This window comes from Trifolium pratense, linkage group LG6 (genome assembly GCF_020283565.1).
Source record: "Trifolium pratense cultivar HEN17-A07 linkage group LG6, ARS_RC_1.1, whole genome shotgun sequence".
NCBI lineage: Eukaryota > Viridiplantae > Streptophyta > Magnoliopsida > Fabales > Fabaceae > Trifolium > Trifolium pratense.
In genome coordinates this window covers 16,042,348-16,057,528 of record NC_060064.1, presented here as the reverse complement: position 1 = coordinate 16,057,528, position 15,181 = coordinate 16,042,348, and the positions used below count along the sequence as shown (strand labels likewise).

The following is a 15,181-nucleotide window of genomic DNA, read 5'->3' as shown; positions in this document are numbered from 1 at the left end:
ATCAAAATAAATTATAAACTAGTAAAATCAAAGTTATAAACTCAAAAAAATAATGTCAATTTTTTTTTATTTTATTTTGAATAATGAAATTTTTTTTTTTTGAATAATGATAAGTTTGAAGTGGCATTTATTGTTACTTGCTAAAAAAGAAAAAAAAGATAGATATGAAAAAGATTTGATAGCTGTCATAAAAGATTTAACCGTAACTTACGGATTACGCTAGATTGAAAATTTATCCGTTGAACACAGCACTATATAAGAACTAAAAGATCACTTTGTAAGATTAACGCTACTTTGAAAACCCTAATTCCCAATTCACTTTCACAGCTTTGTTTCTGTTTTCTTCTTTCATTTCATCATCATCTCTCCGATCATGTCTCCGCTGATCACAAGTTCATATTTTTCTGATTTCATGTCTCCGGTTTCACCTTCTAATCACAACGTTCATGACAAGACTTCACCATTCTATCAGATATCAACTTGGGACTCTTTGAGAAACAACATTACAACAATCATCAACAAGATTAACAGTAACAGCAATGCAAAGATCAAAGATATAATTCTCGATTTGTTGGAATTAAACTTGATCCGCGGAAGAGGAATCTTTTGCAGATCGGTTTTGACATCGCAGATGTCTCGTCCTGAGTTTACCCATGTCTTCGCTGCGCTCGTTGCGTTGGTAAATTCTATATTTTTTGAAGTTGGTCAACTTTTTATCAGAAGAATTGTTTGGCAATTCAAAAGTGCTTATAAGAGGAATGATAACCCTCAATTGCTTAATACTGTTAGGTTTATAGCACATTTGGTGAATCAAAAAGTTGTTCATGGGATTATTGCTATAGAGATACTCACTGTTTTGCTTGAAAAACCTAGTGAATTTAGGGTTACAACCGCCGTTCGTTTTCTTGTAGAATGTGGTTCAATGTTGCAGGATGTTTTACCTAATAAGCTTTATGGTGTATTTGATCTTTTCTGCGGAATTCTTTATGAAGGTAGATTCGGTAAAAACGCTGAATTCATGATTAAAAAGTTATTGGCTATAAGAAAACGTGATTTTCAAGTTTATCCTGCCAATCGGCAGCCTGAATTAGACTTTGTGGAAGACGAAGATAAGTTAACTCATGAAGTCTCGTTGGACGAGGACATTGATCCAGAGTTTTCGCTTGATGTATTTAAACTTGATCCGTATTTTGCCATGAACGAAAAGTTTTATGAGGGGATGAAGAAAGACCTAATATTTGACGATGAAGAAAGCGATGAAGATCAAGAAAGTGGCTCAGACATTGAATCAGATGAAGAAAGCGAGGGTGATCAAGCATCATCAGGAAAAGTTTCAAATTCTGACACTAGGAGCTCTCATTCATCAGATTCAGCTAATTCTGATGAAAATGGTAGAAAACGTAAAAGAAATTAAAGCTATTGTATTGTAAGGCCCTTGCACGGACAGACCTTTTTATTCAGAATCCATGGTTTCACAATATGTATATAAGGGTCAAGTCTATGATGCACAAGTTAGACAAGTCTTTCGATCTGCTTATGTAAACGGATGTTGAGTTTGTTTTGAATGTAGTTTTTACCTCGGATTAACATATCTATCTGTTTTTGTTTAATTTCGTTATTGAGATCATATTTTCATTTAACTAGTTCTGCGCCCTTGAATTTCTGTTTCTAACAACTCCAGCATAAAGACTGCAAATTTTTTGAAAATTAGATTTACAACTACTAATCTTAGGAATCGATGTCACAATATGTTCATAATCGATGTTACAATATGTTGATAATATAAAATCAACACAGTCGTCGATTACTTCAATAAATCTAAAACAGCTAGCTAGTATGTTCTGTAAATGCATTAAAAAATTTACAAAGTAGTACTTTGTAGAAACAAACTTGTGTGTGAAGTACTTCTGAGACTTGTGGAACTTGCATTTAATCAACATGTATCTAAGTATCTTTCAATTCTGATGAAACTTACAAACCAATTTCTTCACAACTCTCGTATATGTGCTATTGCTAAAGGCAACAATTTAGCAACTTCCTCCAACCTGAACGGTTACTTCTTACCTGCAAACATTAAGAATGTGGCATAAATATATTTTTGTGTGTACCAAAAACCATGCAGTCTCATGAAATTAAGAAGTAAAAAGTCCTAAATACAAAGCACTAGGGTTCGTTTGGATTGTGGCTTATTTTGGAGTCAATCCAATCGGACCCGTAGTGGAGTTGAATTGAACTTACTGATTCTATTCTTCTGGCTGTTTGATCATAGAATTCAGGTACGAAATTGTCGACTTGATAGTTGACTTAATTCATCAGAAAGAAGAGTCATTTTATCGGGCTGCTAAGTCCCACCATTTTGAATAATCTGTTGGAATTCCAAATGTTTCTTGCAGCATCACTTCTCCCTTTAGCTTAGCATCCCCTGCCACTAGTGGTTCGAATTCAAGTCCAATCATGTCATTCTCCAATCATATCCTCCAGAGACAAGCACATATATAAATAAAAGCAGAGCATTGCAGAAGTGAAAACAAAAATTTCACACATACATAAAAGGAGTCGGAACAAAATCAGAACAATGAAATATGGTACAATATAAGGACAGATTTTGGCAACAAAAGATGTAGTACCAGTGAGTAGCTCTGGAAGTTCTTCCAGATAAGGATCCCTGACAGTGCTGCAAAATAAAGAAACGAGATTAAAGAACAACTATCCAAATAAATCATGATGTAGTACCAACAGGGTCTGTTTGGATTGACTTATTTGAGTTTATCTATTGGCATAAGTTTTGTGAGGCTGCACGGGAGAACTTATAAAAACAGCTAATGATAATTTTCACACGGTGTTTTCAGCTTATTTTCATAAGTTCTCCAATATAGCTTATAAAACAGCTCATAACATAAATTAAAACAATTTAACTTCATTTCATCTATTGCTATATACATAGTGAAAGAGATGAGGAAAATGTTGCACTTGCAGGTAGGTGTAGAATGGGAAAAACGTTGCACTACACGTTACCCTTTTTTATTTTTAGGAAAATACTATTCAATTTAATTATCCGGTGAAAATTAATTTTTGAGTGAATTGATGATTTAATTCTATAAAATTGAGTTAAAGATAAAATTATTTATATTTTGATACATTTATGTAAAAGTAATTTGAACAAAAAAATTTGAATGTAAAAATTAATTATAAAATTAGAAGTTATAATTTATAATTTCAAGTAAAATTAATTCTAAACACAAAATTAATTCAATTTTTAAAAAGCTACAATATATAACGTCAAGTAGAACCATACATTTTTAGCTAAAATAAATGTTAATTTTTTATATTTTTTTATTTTCACCGTTTAATCTGATTCGGGGGTCCGAATAAATATTAATTCTGGTGTGAAGTTACATGTGCTTAATTCACACCACATTTAACATTCATAAAGTAGTAAAATTATTCTCATAGAAGGTACTCCCACCGGACACTGCTATAAGCAAAAAAATCACTTTTTAGATTAATTGGAGATACTGATATATTTGGTTCATAATGTCAAATACATCAATTTTTCGATGAACAATCTAGCACACACTCCAACTCCAACTCCTACAGCAATAGATATTGGATTACAATCCAAACTAAACATGAATTTAACAATTGTCTCTTGATGAGAGTTGTAGACATATCATGATGTGATCTTCAACTAACAATCCTTAATTATAAGCAAAAGTTCACTTTTCAGATTCATCGATAGAAACACCTTTCAATGCTTTCTAGATTTCAAATGCCTTATCCATCCAAAGGATACTTTGAGAAATTTCTGGATCCACAGAGTTGTTGATCCAAGCCATGATCATCGTGTTAAACCCGTCCCATGCTAGAGAGTCGCAATCTTTTGTGTCATTGATGAAGTGAAGCTTATTCTTGGAGCGTAAACATACAATCATTGAACGTAACCAAGAATAATAATTACCACCATTGAACAAGGGAGTGATAAGAACCAATGCAGGGTTTTCATTGGGGTGCATGAAATAGGGGTTTAAGGTATCATTTTGATAACCTTTGTGAGGGATGCAGCGGAGAAGATGAAGCTTTGATCATAGATCGATGATACCATATGAAAACCAGAAATCTAGCACCATGAAACAGAAAATGGGCGCAGAATAGGTGCGGCGCCGGCAAGGCAAAAGTTTCATTGATCACAAATCTAAGTTTACAAAACAACCATACACGCTTATATAGACTATGTGTGTCACCAATGATCTCCTAATACATCTTAACTACCTTCTAACCATTTCGGTTGGCTAACAACTGTCATAAACCAACTTAGCTTGTAACAAAGTGATTGGCTTAATCTTTATTTTCACTATTCTTAACATGTCATGGAAAGCTTATGAAAATAAGCTGAAAATAGTTTATGGACATGTCATAAGCTATTTTCAAGAGTTCTCCGAAACACTGACACCAATGCTTATGCCAGTAGATAAACTAAGCTCAAATAAGCCAATCACAGCAGGCCTGCGAAAGTTGACTGGAGCGAAAATTACCTACACAACTGCGATAGATCGATCAGCTTTGTATAAAAGTCAGGTTTAGCTCATAGTATAGCAATCCACTGGTCCAGAGTTTACAAAAATTATTAAACATACATGACTTGTAGCATTCAAATAATTTGGATTTAAGCACACTCACAAATAATAAAAGCTAGAAAAGAAAAATTATTATATCAATAATAATAATAATAAATTTTAATTATTTCCTCTTATACTATGCAAATAAGCAGAATGGAAACTTTGCGTTGTTGCTAACACATATGGCACTATGTAAGTGACAATGTATAGTCACTCTATCTGCAATAATTTACTATCATAATTCTAATACATTTGATACAACTGCGAAAGATCTTTTACTTACTGCGAAAGATCGATGCGTTGTTGCTAACACATATGGCACTATGTAAGTGTAAATAGGAAGAGGAAAAGCAAGAGCTAAGACATGGGAGAGGAAAGACCCTCCTGAGCTGACAAAGGATAGAGGGGTTGGTGTCTCCTAGAAGAAACATTGGTGTCCTTCAAAGGGGTTCTTGTGAGTAAAATGTCCAAGTAAGCCCTTGTGGTTTGTAATAGTGAAGAAGCTCTCTCCTTGTGCTTAAGAGCCAAGAAAAACAGAAATCTATAAGATATTAATAAGAAGACAAGAGCTGCTAAGTCCCACCATTTTGAATAATCTGTTTGAATTCCAAATGTATCTTGAAGCATCACTTCTCCCTTTAGCTTAGCATCCCCTGCCACTAGTGGTTCAAATTCTAGTCCAATCATGTCATTCTTCAACTGCCCCTAAGTTTCATGTTAAAAAAAACATCATTAACATCTAGTCCAAATAGTTCATGTCAAACATATGAAATGATGCATTTTACCTTTGTAGAGTTAATACAGATAAATTCCCTAAAATTGGCATTTCTTGTGATACACTAAACCATTTACCCTCATTTAGCCGAATTTAATTCTACAAATCTGTCTTGTAAGGTGAGAGATCTTTCGCACTTATATAAACACATTTGGAGTGTGACCCAAGCGACCCAATATCGGATGGTTCAACGGATCTTTGATAGACTCTGATGCATATTCTAATTTGTGTTGAACTTACAGTTGATAATATAATTAGTTTTTTTTTTTTTAAAAGCAAGAATTAGTTTTTTTTAAAGCAAGAATATAATTAGTTAGGATTAGTTGTTAGTCTAGAAAGTTGGCTCAACACTTAACTTACCCCTAAAAACTGACTTGTAAAGTGAAGGACGACTCCTGCTTATAAACATATTTTAAAATCATATCTCATTCAATACGAGACACTCAAAATTATATTCTCATCAGAAGTAGCTAATATTTTACCTGTACTGACCATGCAATGTAGCTAATGTAAGACATCGGGTAGCGCCAGAAGAATTTTGGAAGGTCAGTTAGCCTTCTGAATATACTAGATGGCATCAACATAAATACCTGTATGAAATGCATCATAAGATTTCTACTTTATGCTAATAAGATTATGTAAGGAGTATTTTAAATGAATATTTGCTTACAGTTACACCAGCAGCTGTTACTATGGTTACTAATTGATTGGACACAAGTGCTGCAACAAATAACATGCAGCCTTCTGCCACAGAAATGCATAAGAACAGGTTCATGCTAAAATAGCAGTAATGAGAGAATCCTTCATGAAATTTCACCATATAGAAAAGTATTGTTCCTGAAGAGAGTGAAGTTGCAAGGACAAAAGGTAATGATGAGAGGAAATGTGACAGTACATACATGTCCTCCCCATAATGCCTCCCAAATCTTTCACGTTTGAAGACCTGGTTTTACAGAGACTAAAATCAAAATTCGCTATATTTGCAAGGACTATATGTGTAACTAAACCTTAAATAGCATGCAAAAGCATCACTATGATGCTCTGCGTACCTTCAATTCCTCGAGGTAAAAGGGTAAGGCTCCTACACAGATGAAAATCATGAAGCCATAGACAAATCCATAAAACTTGCCTTTTGATAAGATTGCTGCATTACTTGATCCTATGTTGTAATAAATATAACCAGCATTTACTGATGCCAAGATAAAGAATAAAATTCGCAACCAGTAGTAACCAATGTCTCTGATCATATTTAGGAATGATCTACTTGTCAGTATGCATAATTGCTTCAACCTACTTGTATGTGTCCTTCCAATGAAAATTTCTTCCTGCAAACATATACGTCTTAAATCAATATAATCGAGCTAAATTTTAGTGATCCAAATGAGTGAATTATCAATTTAATCCCTGAAATTGTAAGCATTGGATATTCTGGTATCTATAATATATAAAATTGAAAATCTTCAATCATATTAGTCTTTTTGGGTGGACCATGAACTTTTCTAAAAGAAACTACTATGATAGAAGATTTCAATTTCAATGATTATTTCAGGAATTTCAAGTACTAAGATGACGATTCACTCAATTCTAAATGGACTCATGTTCATGAAATGAGCCTAATATCTCATAATTGCAACAGAAATTTGATATGGTTAATATGTAGCACTTTTGGGAAGTGAATCCCATGTCAACCACGTCAATATGGACAATGATTCACATACCACGTCAACATATGTGGCAAGACATGCTGACCTGGCATGTGAATCACTGTCCACGTGTGCGATGATTTGATTTGGTCAAAATCAGTGGGGGCCAACATTTTGCAAAATGGGTTAAAGTTAGGGGCCAAAACTGCTATAATTAAAGTTATGAGGTCGAAAGTGCAACTTAGCCCTTTTTTTTAAGGCATGTAATAAATTGACTTACCCTTAATTTGATTTGTCTTATTTTTTTCTTTGTATTTGCTGAATGCATGGAGTTCTTGTAGTTCTGTAGAAGCTTAAATTTAATCTTTTCTGTTGTCATATTAATTTGGGAATTCCATGATGACGAGGCTTCCTAAATACAAATTTGCAACCAATATCTCAAAATGAAAATAAAAGAAAAATATTGAAACAAATTTGGATGAGTTATATATGTAATTAATCAACTAACACTGACATTTTTAGATTGTATAAAGGTTGCAACACTATCAAACTCTGGGCGAACACAGCGAAGGAAGTGCTCGGGAGGGTTTTTTCTTGTTGGACAAGGAAACCCTGCATCAGCAAAGAACTGGATTGGAAGAAGAGAGTTAAGCAATATCATAAAATACCACCACTACAAAATATTATCTAGGCTAAATTGCACTTTTGACCCCTAACTTTCACAAACTTGCGATTTTATCCCCATAACTTTCACAATAGCACTATTGGCCTCCTAATTTTAGTCCATTTTGCAAAAGATTGACCCCGCATTGATTTTAACCAATTCAACACACGTAGGGACAATGACTCATATACCACGTCAACATGTCTTGCCACGTATGCTGACGTGCCATGCAAGTCATTGTCCATGTGTCAAGACATGCTAAAATTGTTAAAGTTCGTGGGCTAAAAGTGCTATTATGAAGGTTAGAGGTCTAAAAGTGCTATTATGAAAATTATGGGTAAAATCACAAGTTTGTGAAAATTAGGGGGTCAAAAAATATTTGTCTCTAAATCAAAAATTAAATGGTGATTTTGTACAGTTAGCTAGCTTTTTATTGAAAGTAGTGGTAAATTTTAGAAATTATTTTTAATTTCACCTTTAGTGCCATGGTGATTTCTCCAAAATAAACAGTTTCACCTCCTGCAAGAATAATGAGATCATCAAAGAGATTGAAAACTTCATCACTTGGTTGATGAATAGAAAAGATAACAATTCTTCCATCATGAGCTATTCTTCTAAGAGATGAAACAACATAGAAAGCAGCTGCACTGTCCAATCCACTAGTTGGTTCATCAAGAAACATTATTTGAGGTTGTGTTAATAGCTCAATTCCTATGCTAAGTCTTCTTTTCTCTCCATTACTTATGCCTCTCAAATGCCAATTCCCAATTCTACTATCTTCAATGTCTTCCAAACCCATTTCAGCTATTGTTTTTGTTACCACATTATCAATTTCAAATTTGGTCATGTTTGCAGGAAGTCTCAAATGTGCAGAGTATGTGAGGGTTTCTCTCACTGTTAGAGTTCCTAAGAAACAATCTTCTTGAGCAAGGTATGACTGCAATAAGATAAATAATACTAGTAAATAGTAATTTAGGTACATTTATGGTAAAAATGGATATACCAATACATGATAAGAGTAATTTAAGGGTCTATTTGATCTGCAAAAGATAATTACTTGATAGAACATCACAGGGTAGAACAACACCGAACAAATTTTTAAGTATTGATTATTTTGAAACGAAGAGTATTAATTATAGTTGTAGTTGAGATTATATAAAATTTTGCAATATTTTAGCAATGGATGTAAACTATCAAGGTTTTTTTCCCCAATTAGAAGATGTGCGTATTGCTAATTTACACCTTATTTGCAATTGCTAAAACCCTCTTCTAATTGGACAAAAAAACCTTAATAGTGTGCATCCATTGCTAAAAACCTGAAGGTAGATTGGTGAATTTAATTAATTAAATAGTGTGCACAATTTAAAGAAACCAATAACAACCTTATAAAACAAAAATGACCACCTAACAAAACATGTCCGATTCAAATTTCAACTTTAATTTTTTTCTCTCTTTGATCAAAACAAATCACTGTGAGAACAAAAAAATCATTGCGCTTTATTTTAATCCAAAAAATCACCGTGTTCATATAAATGTTACATTGGCTTCTTTTTTTTTCCTTTGGAATTTATAGTTGTTGTAATTATATAATTAATAATATTCACCATGCAAGGTGCCAATGGTGCTAGAGTTTGCAACTCCCTCTACCAAAAAAAAGTGTTTGCAAATCCCCAGTTTGAAAACAAAAAACGGAGAAAGTACTAGGTTAATTTTGGGGCAATTAAGAAAACCATTAGCTAATGTTTTTTATTTTAAAATTAAATTACCAAACTATCATTTATCTAGTATTTGTATACGATAAGATACTCATTGCTAATTTATACCTTAATGTTTTTAGGTAAGTGTAAATTAGCAACTCCTTTGAATAAATAATAGGCTTAAATGCAGTTTTGGCCCCTCAAGTTTCACAATTGCTTGATTTTGGCCCCCTACGTTTCAATTGCTTGATTTTAACCCCCTAAGTTTCACAATTACTTGTTTTAGCCCTCCAAGTTTCAATTGCTCGATTTTGGCCCCCCAAGTTTAATTAACCCCTTTTGTATTTGCTAGCCCCCCGTTGAATATTTTGATTAAAAATTGGTTATGTAGCATTTTAAAATAAATAAGTATTTAAAAATAAATAAATAAATTACAAATTGTTTTTTAAAACTAAATTATAAAATATTTTTCTTATTATATGTAGTTTTTAAAATAATTTTGTTATATAAAAAAGTAAAAAAAAAAAACATTTTATGAACTATTTTTTAAAAACTTTGTAAACTTTTTTTAAAATAAAAAATAATTATTAAACCTTTTATTAAAAAAAACAATTTTTAATACATTTTTATAAAAGCAAATATTATTATTTTTTAATTTTTTTAATTAAAACATATTTTTAATTTTTTTTAAAATGTCACATAAGCAAATTTTAGTCAAAAAAGTCAACGGGGGATTAGGAAATGCAAAATGGGGTAAACTTGGGGGCCAAAATCGAGCAATTGAAACTTGGAGGGCTAAAATCAAGCAATTGTGAAACTTATAGGGTTAAAATCAAGCAATTGAAATGTGGGGGGCCAAAATCAAGCAATTGTGAAACTTGGGGGCCAAAACTGCATTTAAGCCTAAATAATATATTTAATTATTTGTTGTCGTATATCTACTACTATTTCTTAGTCAAAAAAAAAACTACTACTATTTCATTTTGCGGGCCCGTGTCAACGGGGGACTAGGAAATGCAAAATGGGGTAAACTTGGGGCCAAAATCGAGCAATTGAAATTTGGAGGGCTAAAATCAAGCAATTGTGAAACTTATAGGGTTAAAATCAAGCAATTGAAATGTGGGGGCCAAAATCAAGCAATTGTGAAACTTGGGGGCCAAAACTGTATTTAAGCCTAAATAATATATTTAATTATTTGTTGTCGTATATCTACTACTATTTCTTAGTCAAAAAAAAAAACTACTACTATTTCATTTTGCGGGCCCGTGTCATAAATTCTTACATCTGTCTAGGGGAAAATTACTCTCAGGCCTTCCGTCTTGACCATTCTGTCCTAGTCAAAAAAGTCAACGGGGGACTAGGAAATGCAAAATGGGGTAAACTTGGGGGCCAAAATCGAGCAATTGAAACTTGGAGGGCTAAAATCAAGCAATTGTGAAACTTATAGGGTTAAAATCAAGCAATTGAAATGTGGGGGGCCAAAATCAAGCAATTGTGAAACTTGGGGGCCAAAACTGCATTTAAGCCTAAATAATATATTTAATTATTTGTTGTCGTATATCTACTACTATTTCTTAGTCAAAAAAAAAAACTACTACTATTTCATTTTGCGGGCCCGTGTCAACGGGGGACTAGGAAATGCAAAATGGGGTAAACTTGGGGCCAAAATCGAGCAATTGAAATTTGGAGGGCTAAAATCAAGCAATTGTGAAACTTATAGGGTTAAAATCAAGCAATTGAAATGTGGGGGGCCAAAATCAAGCAATTGTGAAACTTGGGGGCCAAAACTGTATTTAAGCCTAAATAATATATTTAATTATTTGTTGTCGTATATCTACTACTATTTCTTAGTAAAAAAAAAACTACTACTATTTCATTTTGCGGGCCCGTGTCATAAATTCTTACATCTGTCTAGGGAAAAATTACTCTCAGGCCTTCCGTCTTGACCATTTTGTCCTAGTTACTAATTTTGAACTGTTCAGGGATATTTTGCGATTTTCGAGGGTTAAAAATCAACATGGGGATCTAAAAAACAATTTTCCTATCTAGGAGCATAAACATATGTTCCTCAAATAATGAGAATTATAAAAGCCCCAGATGATTGGAAGTTTTTTTTTTACTTAAAATAAATCATTATATTTTTTCATTCAAATTGATAGAATACATCGATACAATACAAATTTAAATTCGCTAAAAGTTATACTACGTAATGTGTACACTCACAATATCCCTGCAGCCTGCTCTACTTTTCTTAGCCCCATTGATTAGTACATTTCCAGTCATGCTAACATTGGTGGGAAGTATTCCTGTTGGTCATCATAAAAAATATTAAAAGGGGAAAGAATATATAGTCATTAACATATATGGAAACACATGGTCTCCGATCACATTTCTGTCCAATTAAATTCAAACCATTCACAAGCATATATAGTGTGATAGATATTTGAACTCTTTAATCATTTGGTTTTATACGTTCGGTCATTGGTCGGTGCATATAAAAAACATTTGTTGGGATAAGTCAATTTCTTAAATGAATATCAGTTATTTCGAGAAAATTAGTCTATGCAGTTGCATGCAGATAATACCTTTAATTTAACAAAAAAATTGGCAAGTGTTTTCAATCATAAAAATAAATAAATAATTGTGTAAAATAAATAAATAAATAATAAATGCGATATCAACACTAAATTCCCTCCGGTGATATATAAATAGGTTATAATTTCTACTTTTTATGATGTTTATCAGTTTTCATCATTAATCGAAACTATTTTTAAAGTCACGTATATTTGCTTTAATTTATTGGAAATGTATTGAACCAAAGAATTTATATTGTTGTGTTTGGAATTGATTTGGATGTCTCAAGCCTCAAGGCTTTTCAGAAGCCAAAATTAATAGTAGCCAAAATTGGCAAGTATTTAGCCAAAATCTTGCCTGGTTCGAAATGAGCTATAAGTGTAGTATTATAAATTAGTAGCTTCATGCATTCTAAACGTGTGGGATATACTTCATTCGGTCCTATAAGAAAGAAAACACTTTTTAAATACATTAAAAAGAAAACATTTATTTTTCACATGCAGTTCACATATGGTACTTTGGGCTCTTTATGGTCCTAGGTTCGCCTCTAGATTGGTTTTTCGTCGATGGAACCTCAAAATCAATCTGATCATCTTATTCAGTTCGTTGACGCAACAAGTGGTCGTCGAGCACGACAGTCTTTTTGGCAGCTCATATGACTTTTTTGTGTGTGTTCTGTGGAATGAGAGAAATCATCGTCTATTGAGTAATTCAGCACAAATGTTATCTCAACTGTTGGACAAAGTCAAAATTTACTTTTTTTGGTGGTTGAAGACGACGAATGTAACCTTAGTTGCAAACTTACATAGTTGGTGGTCGAACCCTTTGTTAAGTCCGGGAGTCGACTAATGTTGTTATGTTGCTCTTCTGATTGATATTTTGTATAACTCTTTGTAGTCTCTCTCGGCACACCTTGTGCTGAAAAAACTATTTGTTTATATATATGATCCATTTTTGTTTGTTCGAAAAAAAAACATTGAATTAGATACATCAATATTTTAATGTATCTAAAAAGTTAAAAATAAATAAATTATATTTAGGGCCAAACACATTTTTAATAAAGCTCTTAACTATAAAAAGTAACTTTTTTCGATGTGTAAAATTGAATAAAATAAGATTTTAGGAAATGTTCAAACCTAACTTTTGAAAAAAAATCCGGAGCTTATTTTCCCTTTGACTCCCTTCGATCCCCTGTGGCTACATTTCTTTCTTTTTTTCTGAATTGTTTATATATTATTGCGCTCACAATTAGCACAATATTTGTTTGCCACCAACAATAAACTCATATTGTCCTTAAAGTCAGCCACTTTTTCTTTTAACTAAAAAAATTGATACATTCACACAATTGTCTTTTTTTTTTTTCTTCGATAATTCACACAATTGTTTTTTCAAAATGAGGAGGGATCCGTTGACTCTAGGAGTAAGTTTCCATTGACTTACTCTACTTAATAACTCGATATCGGTATTATGTTTATCCAATCCAACCGTTGAATTCAAATATCTCATTGAGTAGATCAACTCAACAAATTTTTATAAAAATTCAAAACCGTTTGATACTTTTTCTGATAACTTCAATTGAAAGTGTGACACTTTTAAAAAAACCGTTGAATTTCAATAGTCTGAATACATAACTATATTTTTTGAATTTTTATAAAAAATTGTGGAGTTGATCTACTCAATGAAATCTTTGAATTTAACGGTTGGATTGAAGAAATATAATGCCGATATCGAGTTATTAAGCGGAGTAAGTCAATGGAGACTTACTCCTAGAATCAACATATCCCTAAAATATATTATGAACTTTATTTACATGCTATACATGGTTTTTGTTTTCGTTTCTATAATACACTAATTTTCTTTAATTCTTTCAAAAATAATTTCTTTAATTCTATTAAACTAATATTTTATAATATATATATATATATATATATATATATATATATATATATATGTGAAGCATATTCTGCATCATGTATAAATTGATTTTTATCGTTAGATAAAAAATCACATTGTTTTAAAAACAAAAAATTAATGATGTAGGAGGACCGATTGCACCTATCAAAGAAAAAATTAGTTGTTATTATTTTTTTAAGTTTGTTTTAATTGCAGTATTCGTTGTTATTATTTTTTTTTTATATTTGTTAATATTATCTTTTTAATCAGGAATGATTTGTTAAAGTATTTAATGTTATTTTAATGTTAAGTAAACTCTTTTTAGATAATTTCTCTTTGATAAAATATTTTTCGAAATCCTTTTTATACGATAGTTTATGAATTCAGATATCTTCTAAGACCTAAAAAAGTCAGGCCAAACGAACCATTAATCAAGAACTTATGCATCTAATTCAAGAATAAAGCCGCTAAGGCAATCAACTTATTTAAGAGAGCAGACTAGAGTATTCGGGAAGGGGGGAGAAGATTGTCTCCCATGACATTTTTACACGGTGAAATCCTGACCATTGTTTTATTTTAGCAACTTTTAATTGTAATTAAAAAAAAAGAAAGAATGAAAGGTGTGGATGCATCAATTGGACACCCTCCATTGATTTTTCCACCATCTCTAGGGAAGGGATAAATCTAGAAATATAAGTAAACTAACCTGCGAGTGCATGAAGTAAAGTGGATTTGCCAGATCCTGAAGGACCAATGATTGCCATAATTCTGTTGGACTCTGCATAACCACTTGAACCATTTATCAGTACTTTTCTTTTTGGTCCAACATTGCTGCTAGGATTTGTTGCTACGTACATTGTCAAATCTTCCCAAACCAGACATAGCGATCCCCTCTTCTCATCATCCATCTTTAACTTTAACTCCATTGATCATGGACATATAGAGTACGTATAGATCATATGTTACATATGTATATATAGCAAGTGTGCATGTACGGAACCGAAAATATAGATGGAATTAATTGTTGCATATTAATCTGTAGAGCATGGTAATCAATAATCATAACTCTGACTAATCATTGAACCGGTATATTTATCGGTTTAATGTTCAATTAGTTGGACTCAGATTAAACTGAATCCGATTGTTTTTAATTAAAAATAGGGTTAAATATGTTTTTAGTCCTGTAAATATCTTAAATTTTGTTTTTAGTCTCTAAAAAATTTCAGCAAGTTTTAGTCCTCAAATATTTCCTATTATGATTTTTTGTCTCTATTTTCAGTCAAATTATGTATATCATTCAAAAAAAAAATTTCTGCAGT

The 15,181-nt window shown here is 32.1% G+C and overlaps 2 protein-coding genes across 3 annotated transcripts; one reads left to right on the top strand and one right to left on the bottom strand.

Moving 5' to 3' along the window:
• The first annotated feature begins 373 nt into the window (after positions 1 to 373).
• On the top strand, positions 374 to 1,414 carry LOC123891818 (pre-mRNA-splicing factor CWC22 homolog). Its single transcript, XM_045941701.1, has one exon. It carries the CDS (start codon positions 374 to 376, stop codon positions 1,412 to 1,414), a length of 1,041 nt encoding a protein of 346 aa, XP_045797657.1.
• Positions 1,415 to 4,690: 3,276 nt separating this feature from the next.
• LOC123888314 (ABC transporter G family member 15-like) lies at positions 4,691 to 14,810 on the bottom strand. Of its 2 annotated transcripts, none has more exons than XM_045937317.1 (9): positions 14,569 to 14,810; positions 11,619 to 11,701; positions 8,174 to 8,635; positions 7,549 to 7,662; positions 7,315 to 7,446; positions 6,441 to 6,716; positions 6,062 to 6,334; positions 5,874 to 5,981; positions 4,691 to 5,321 (listed from the first exon to the last, which is right to left on the bottom strand). In XM_045937317.1, exons 1-9 carry the CDS (start codon positions 14,786 to 14,788, stop codon positions 4,974 to 4,976), a joined length of 2,016 nt encoding a protein of 671 aa, XP_045793273.1. In that variant the 5' UTR covers positions 14,789 to 14,810; the 3' UTR covers positions 4,691 to 4,973. The 2 variants fall into 2 exon arrangements, with proteins under 2 accessions (XP_045793273.1, XP_045793274.1); XM_045937318.1 differs by having other exon boundaries at positions 4,691 to 5,315.
• Positions 14,811 to 15,181: the final 371 nt, after the last annotated feature.

Excerpts from the sequence above, each read along its gene's own strand:
- LOC123891818 (XM_045941701.1), top strand. The coding sequence starts at position 374 with ATGTCTCCGCTGATCACAAGTTCATATTTTTCTGATTTCATGTCTCCG.
- LOC123888314 (XM_045937317.1), bottom strand. The coding sequence starts at position 14,788 with ATGGAGTTAAAGTTAAAGATGGATGATGAGAAGAGGGGATCGCTATGT. Across the intron at positions 7,447-7,548 it reads CCTTTATACAATCTAAAAAT|GAAGCCTCGTCATCATGGAA; the intron begins GTCAGTGTTAGT and ends ATTTGTATTTAG. Across the intron at positions 5,982-6,061 it reads TAACAGCTGCTGGTGTAACT|GTATTTATGTTGATGCCATC; the intron begins GTAAGCAAATAT and ends CATTTCATACAG.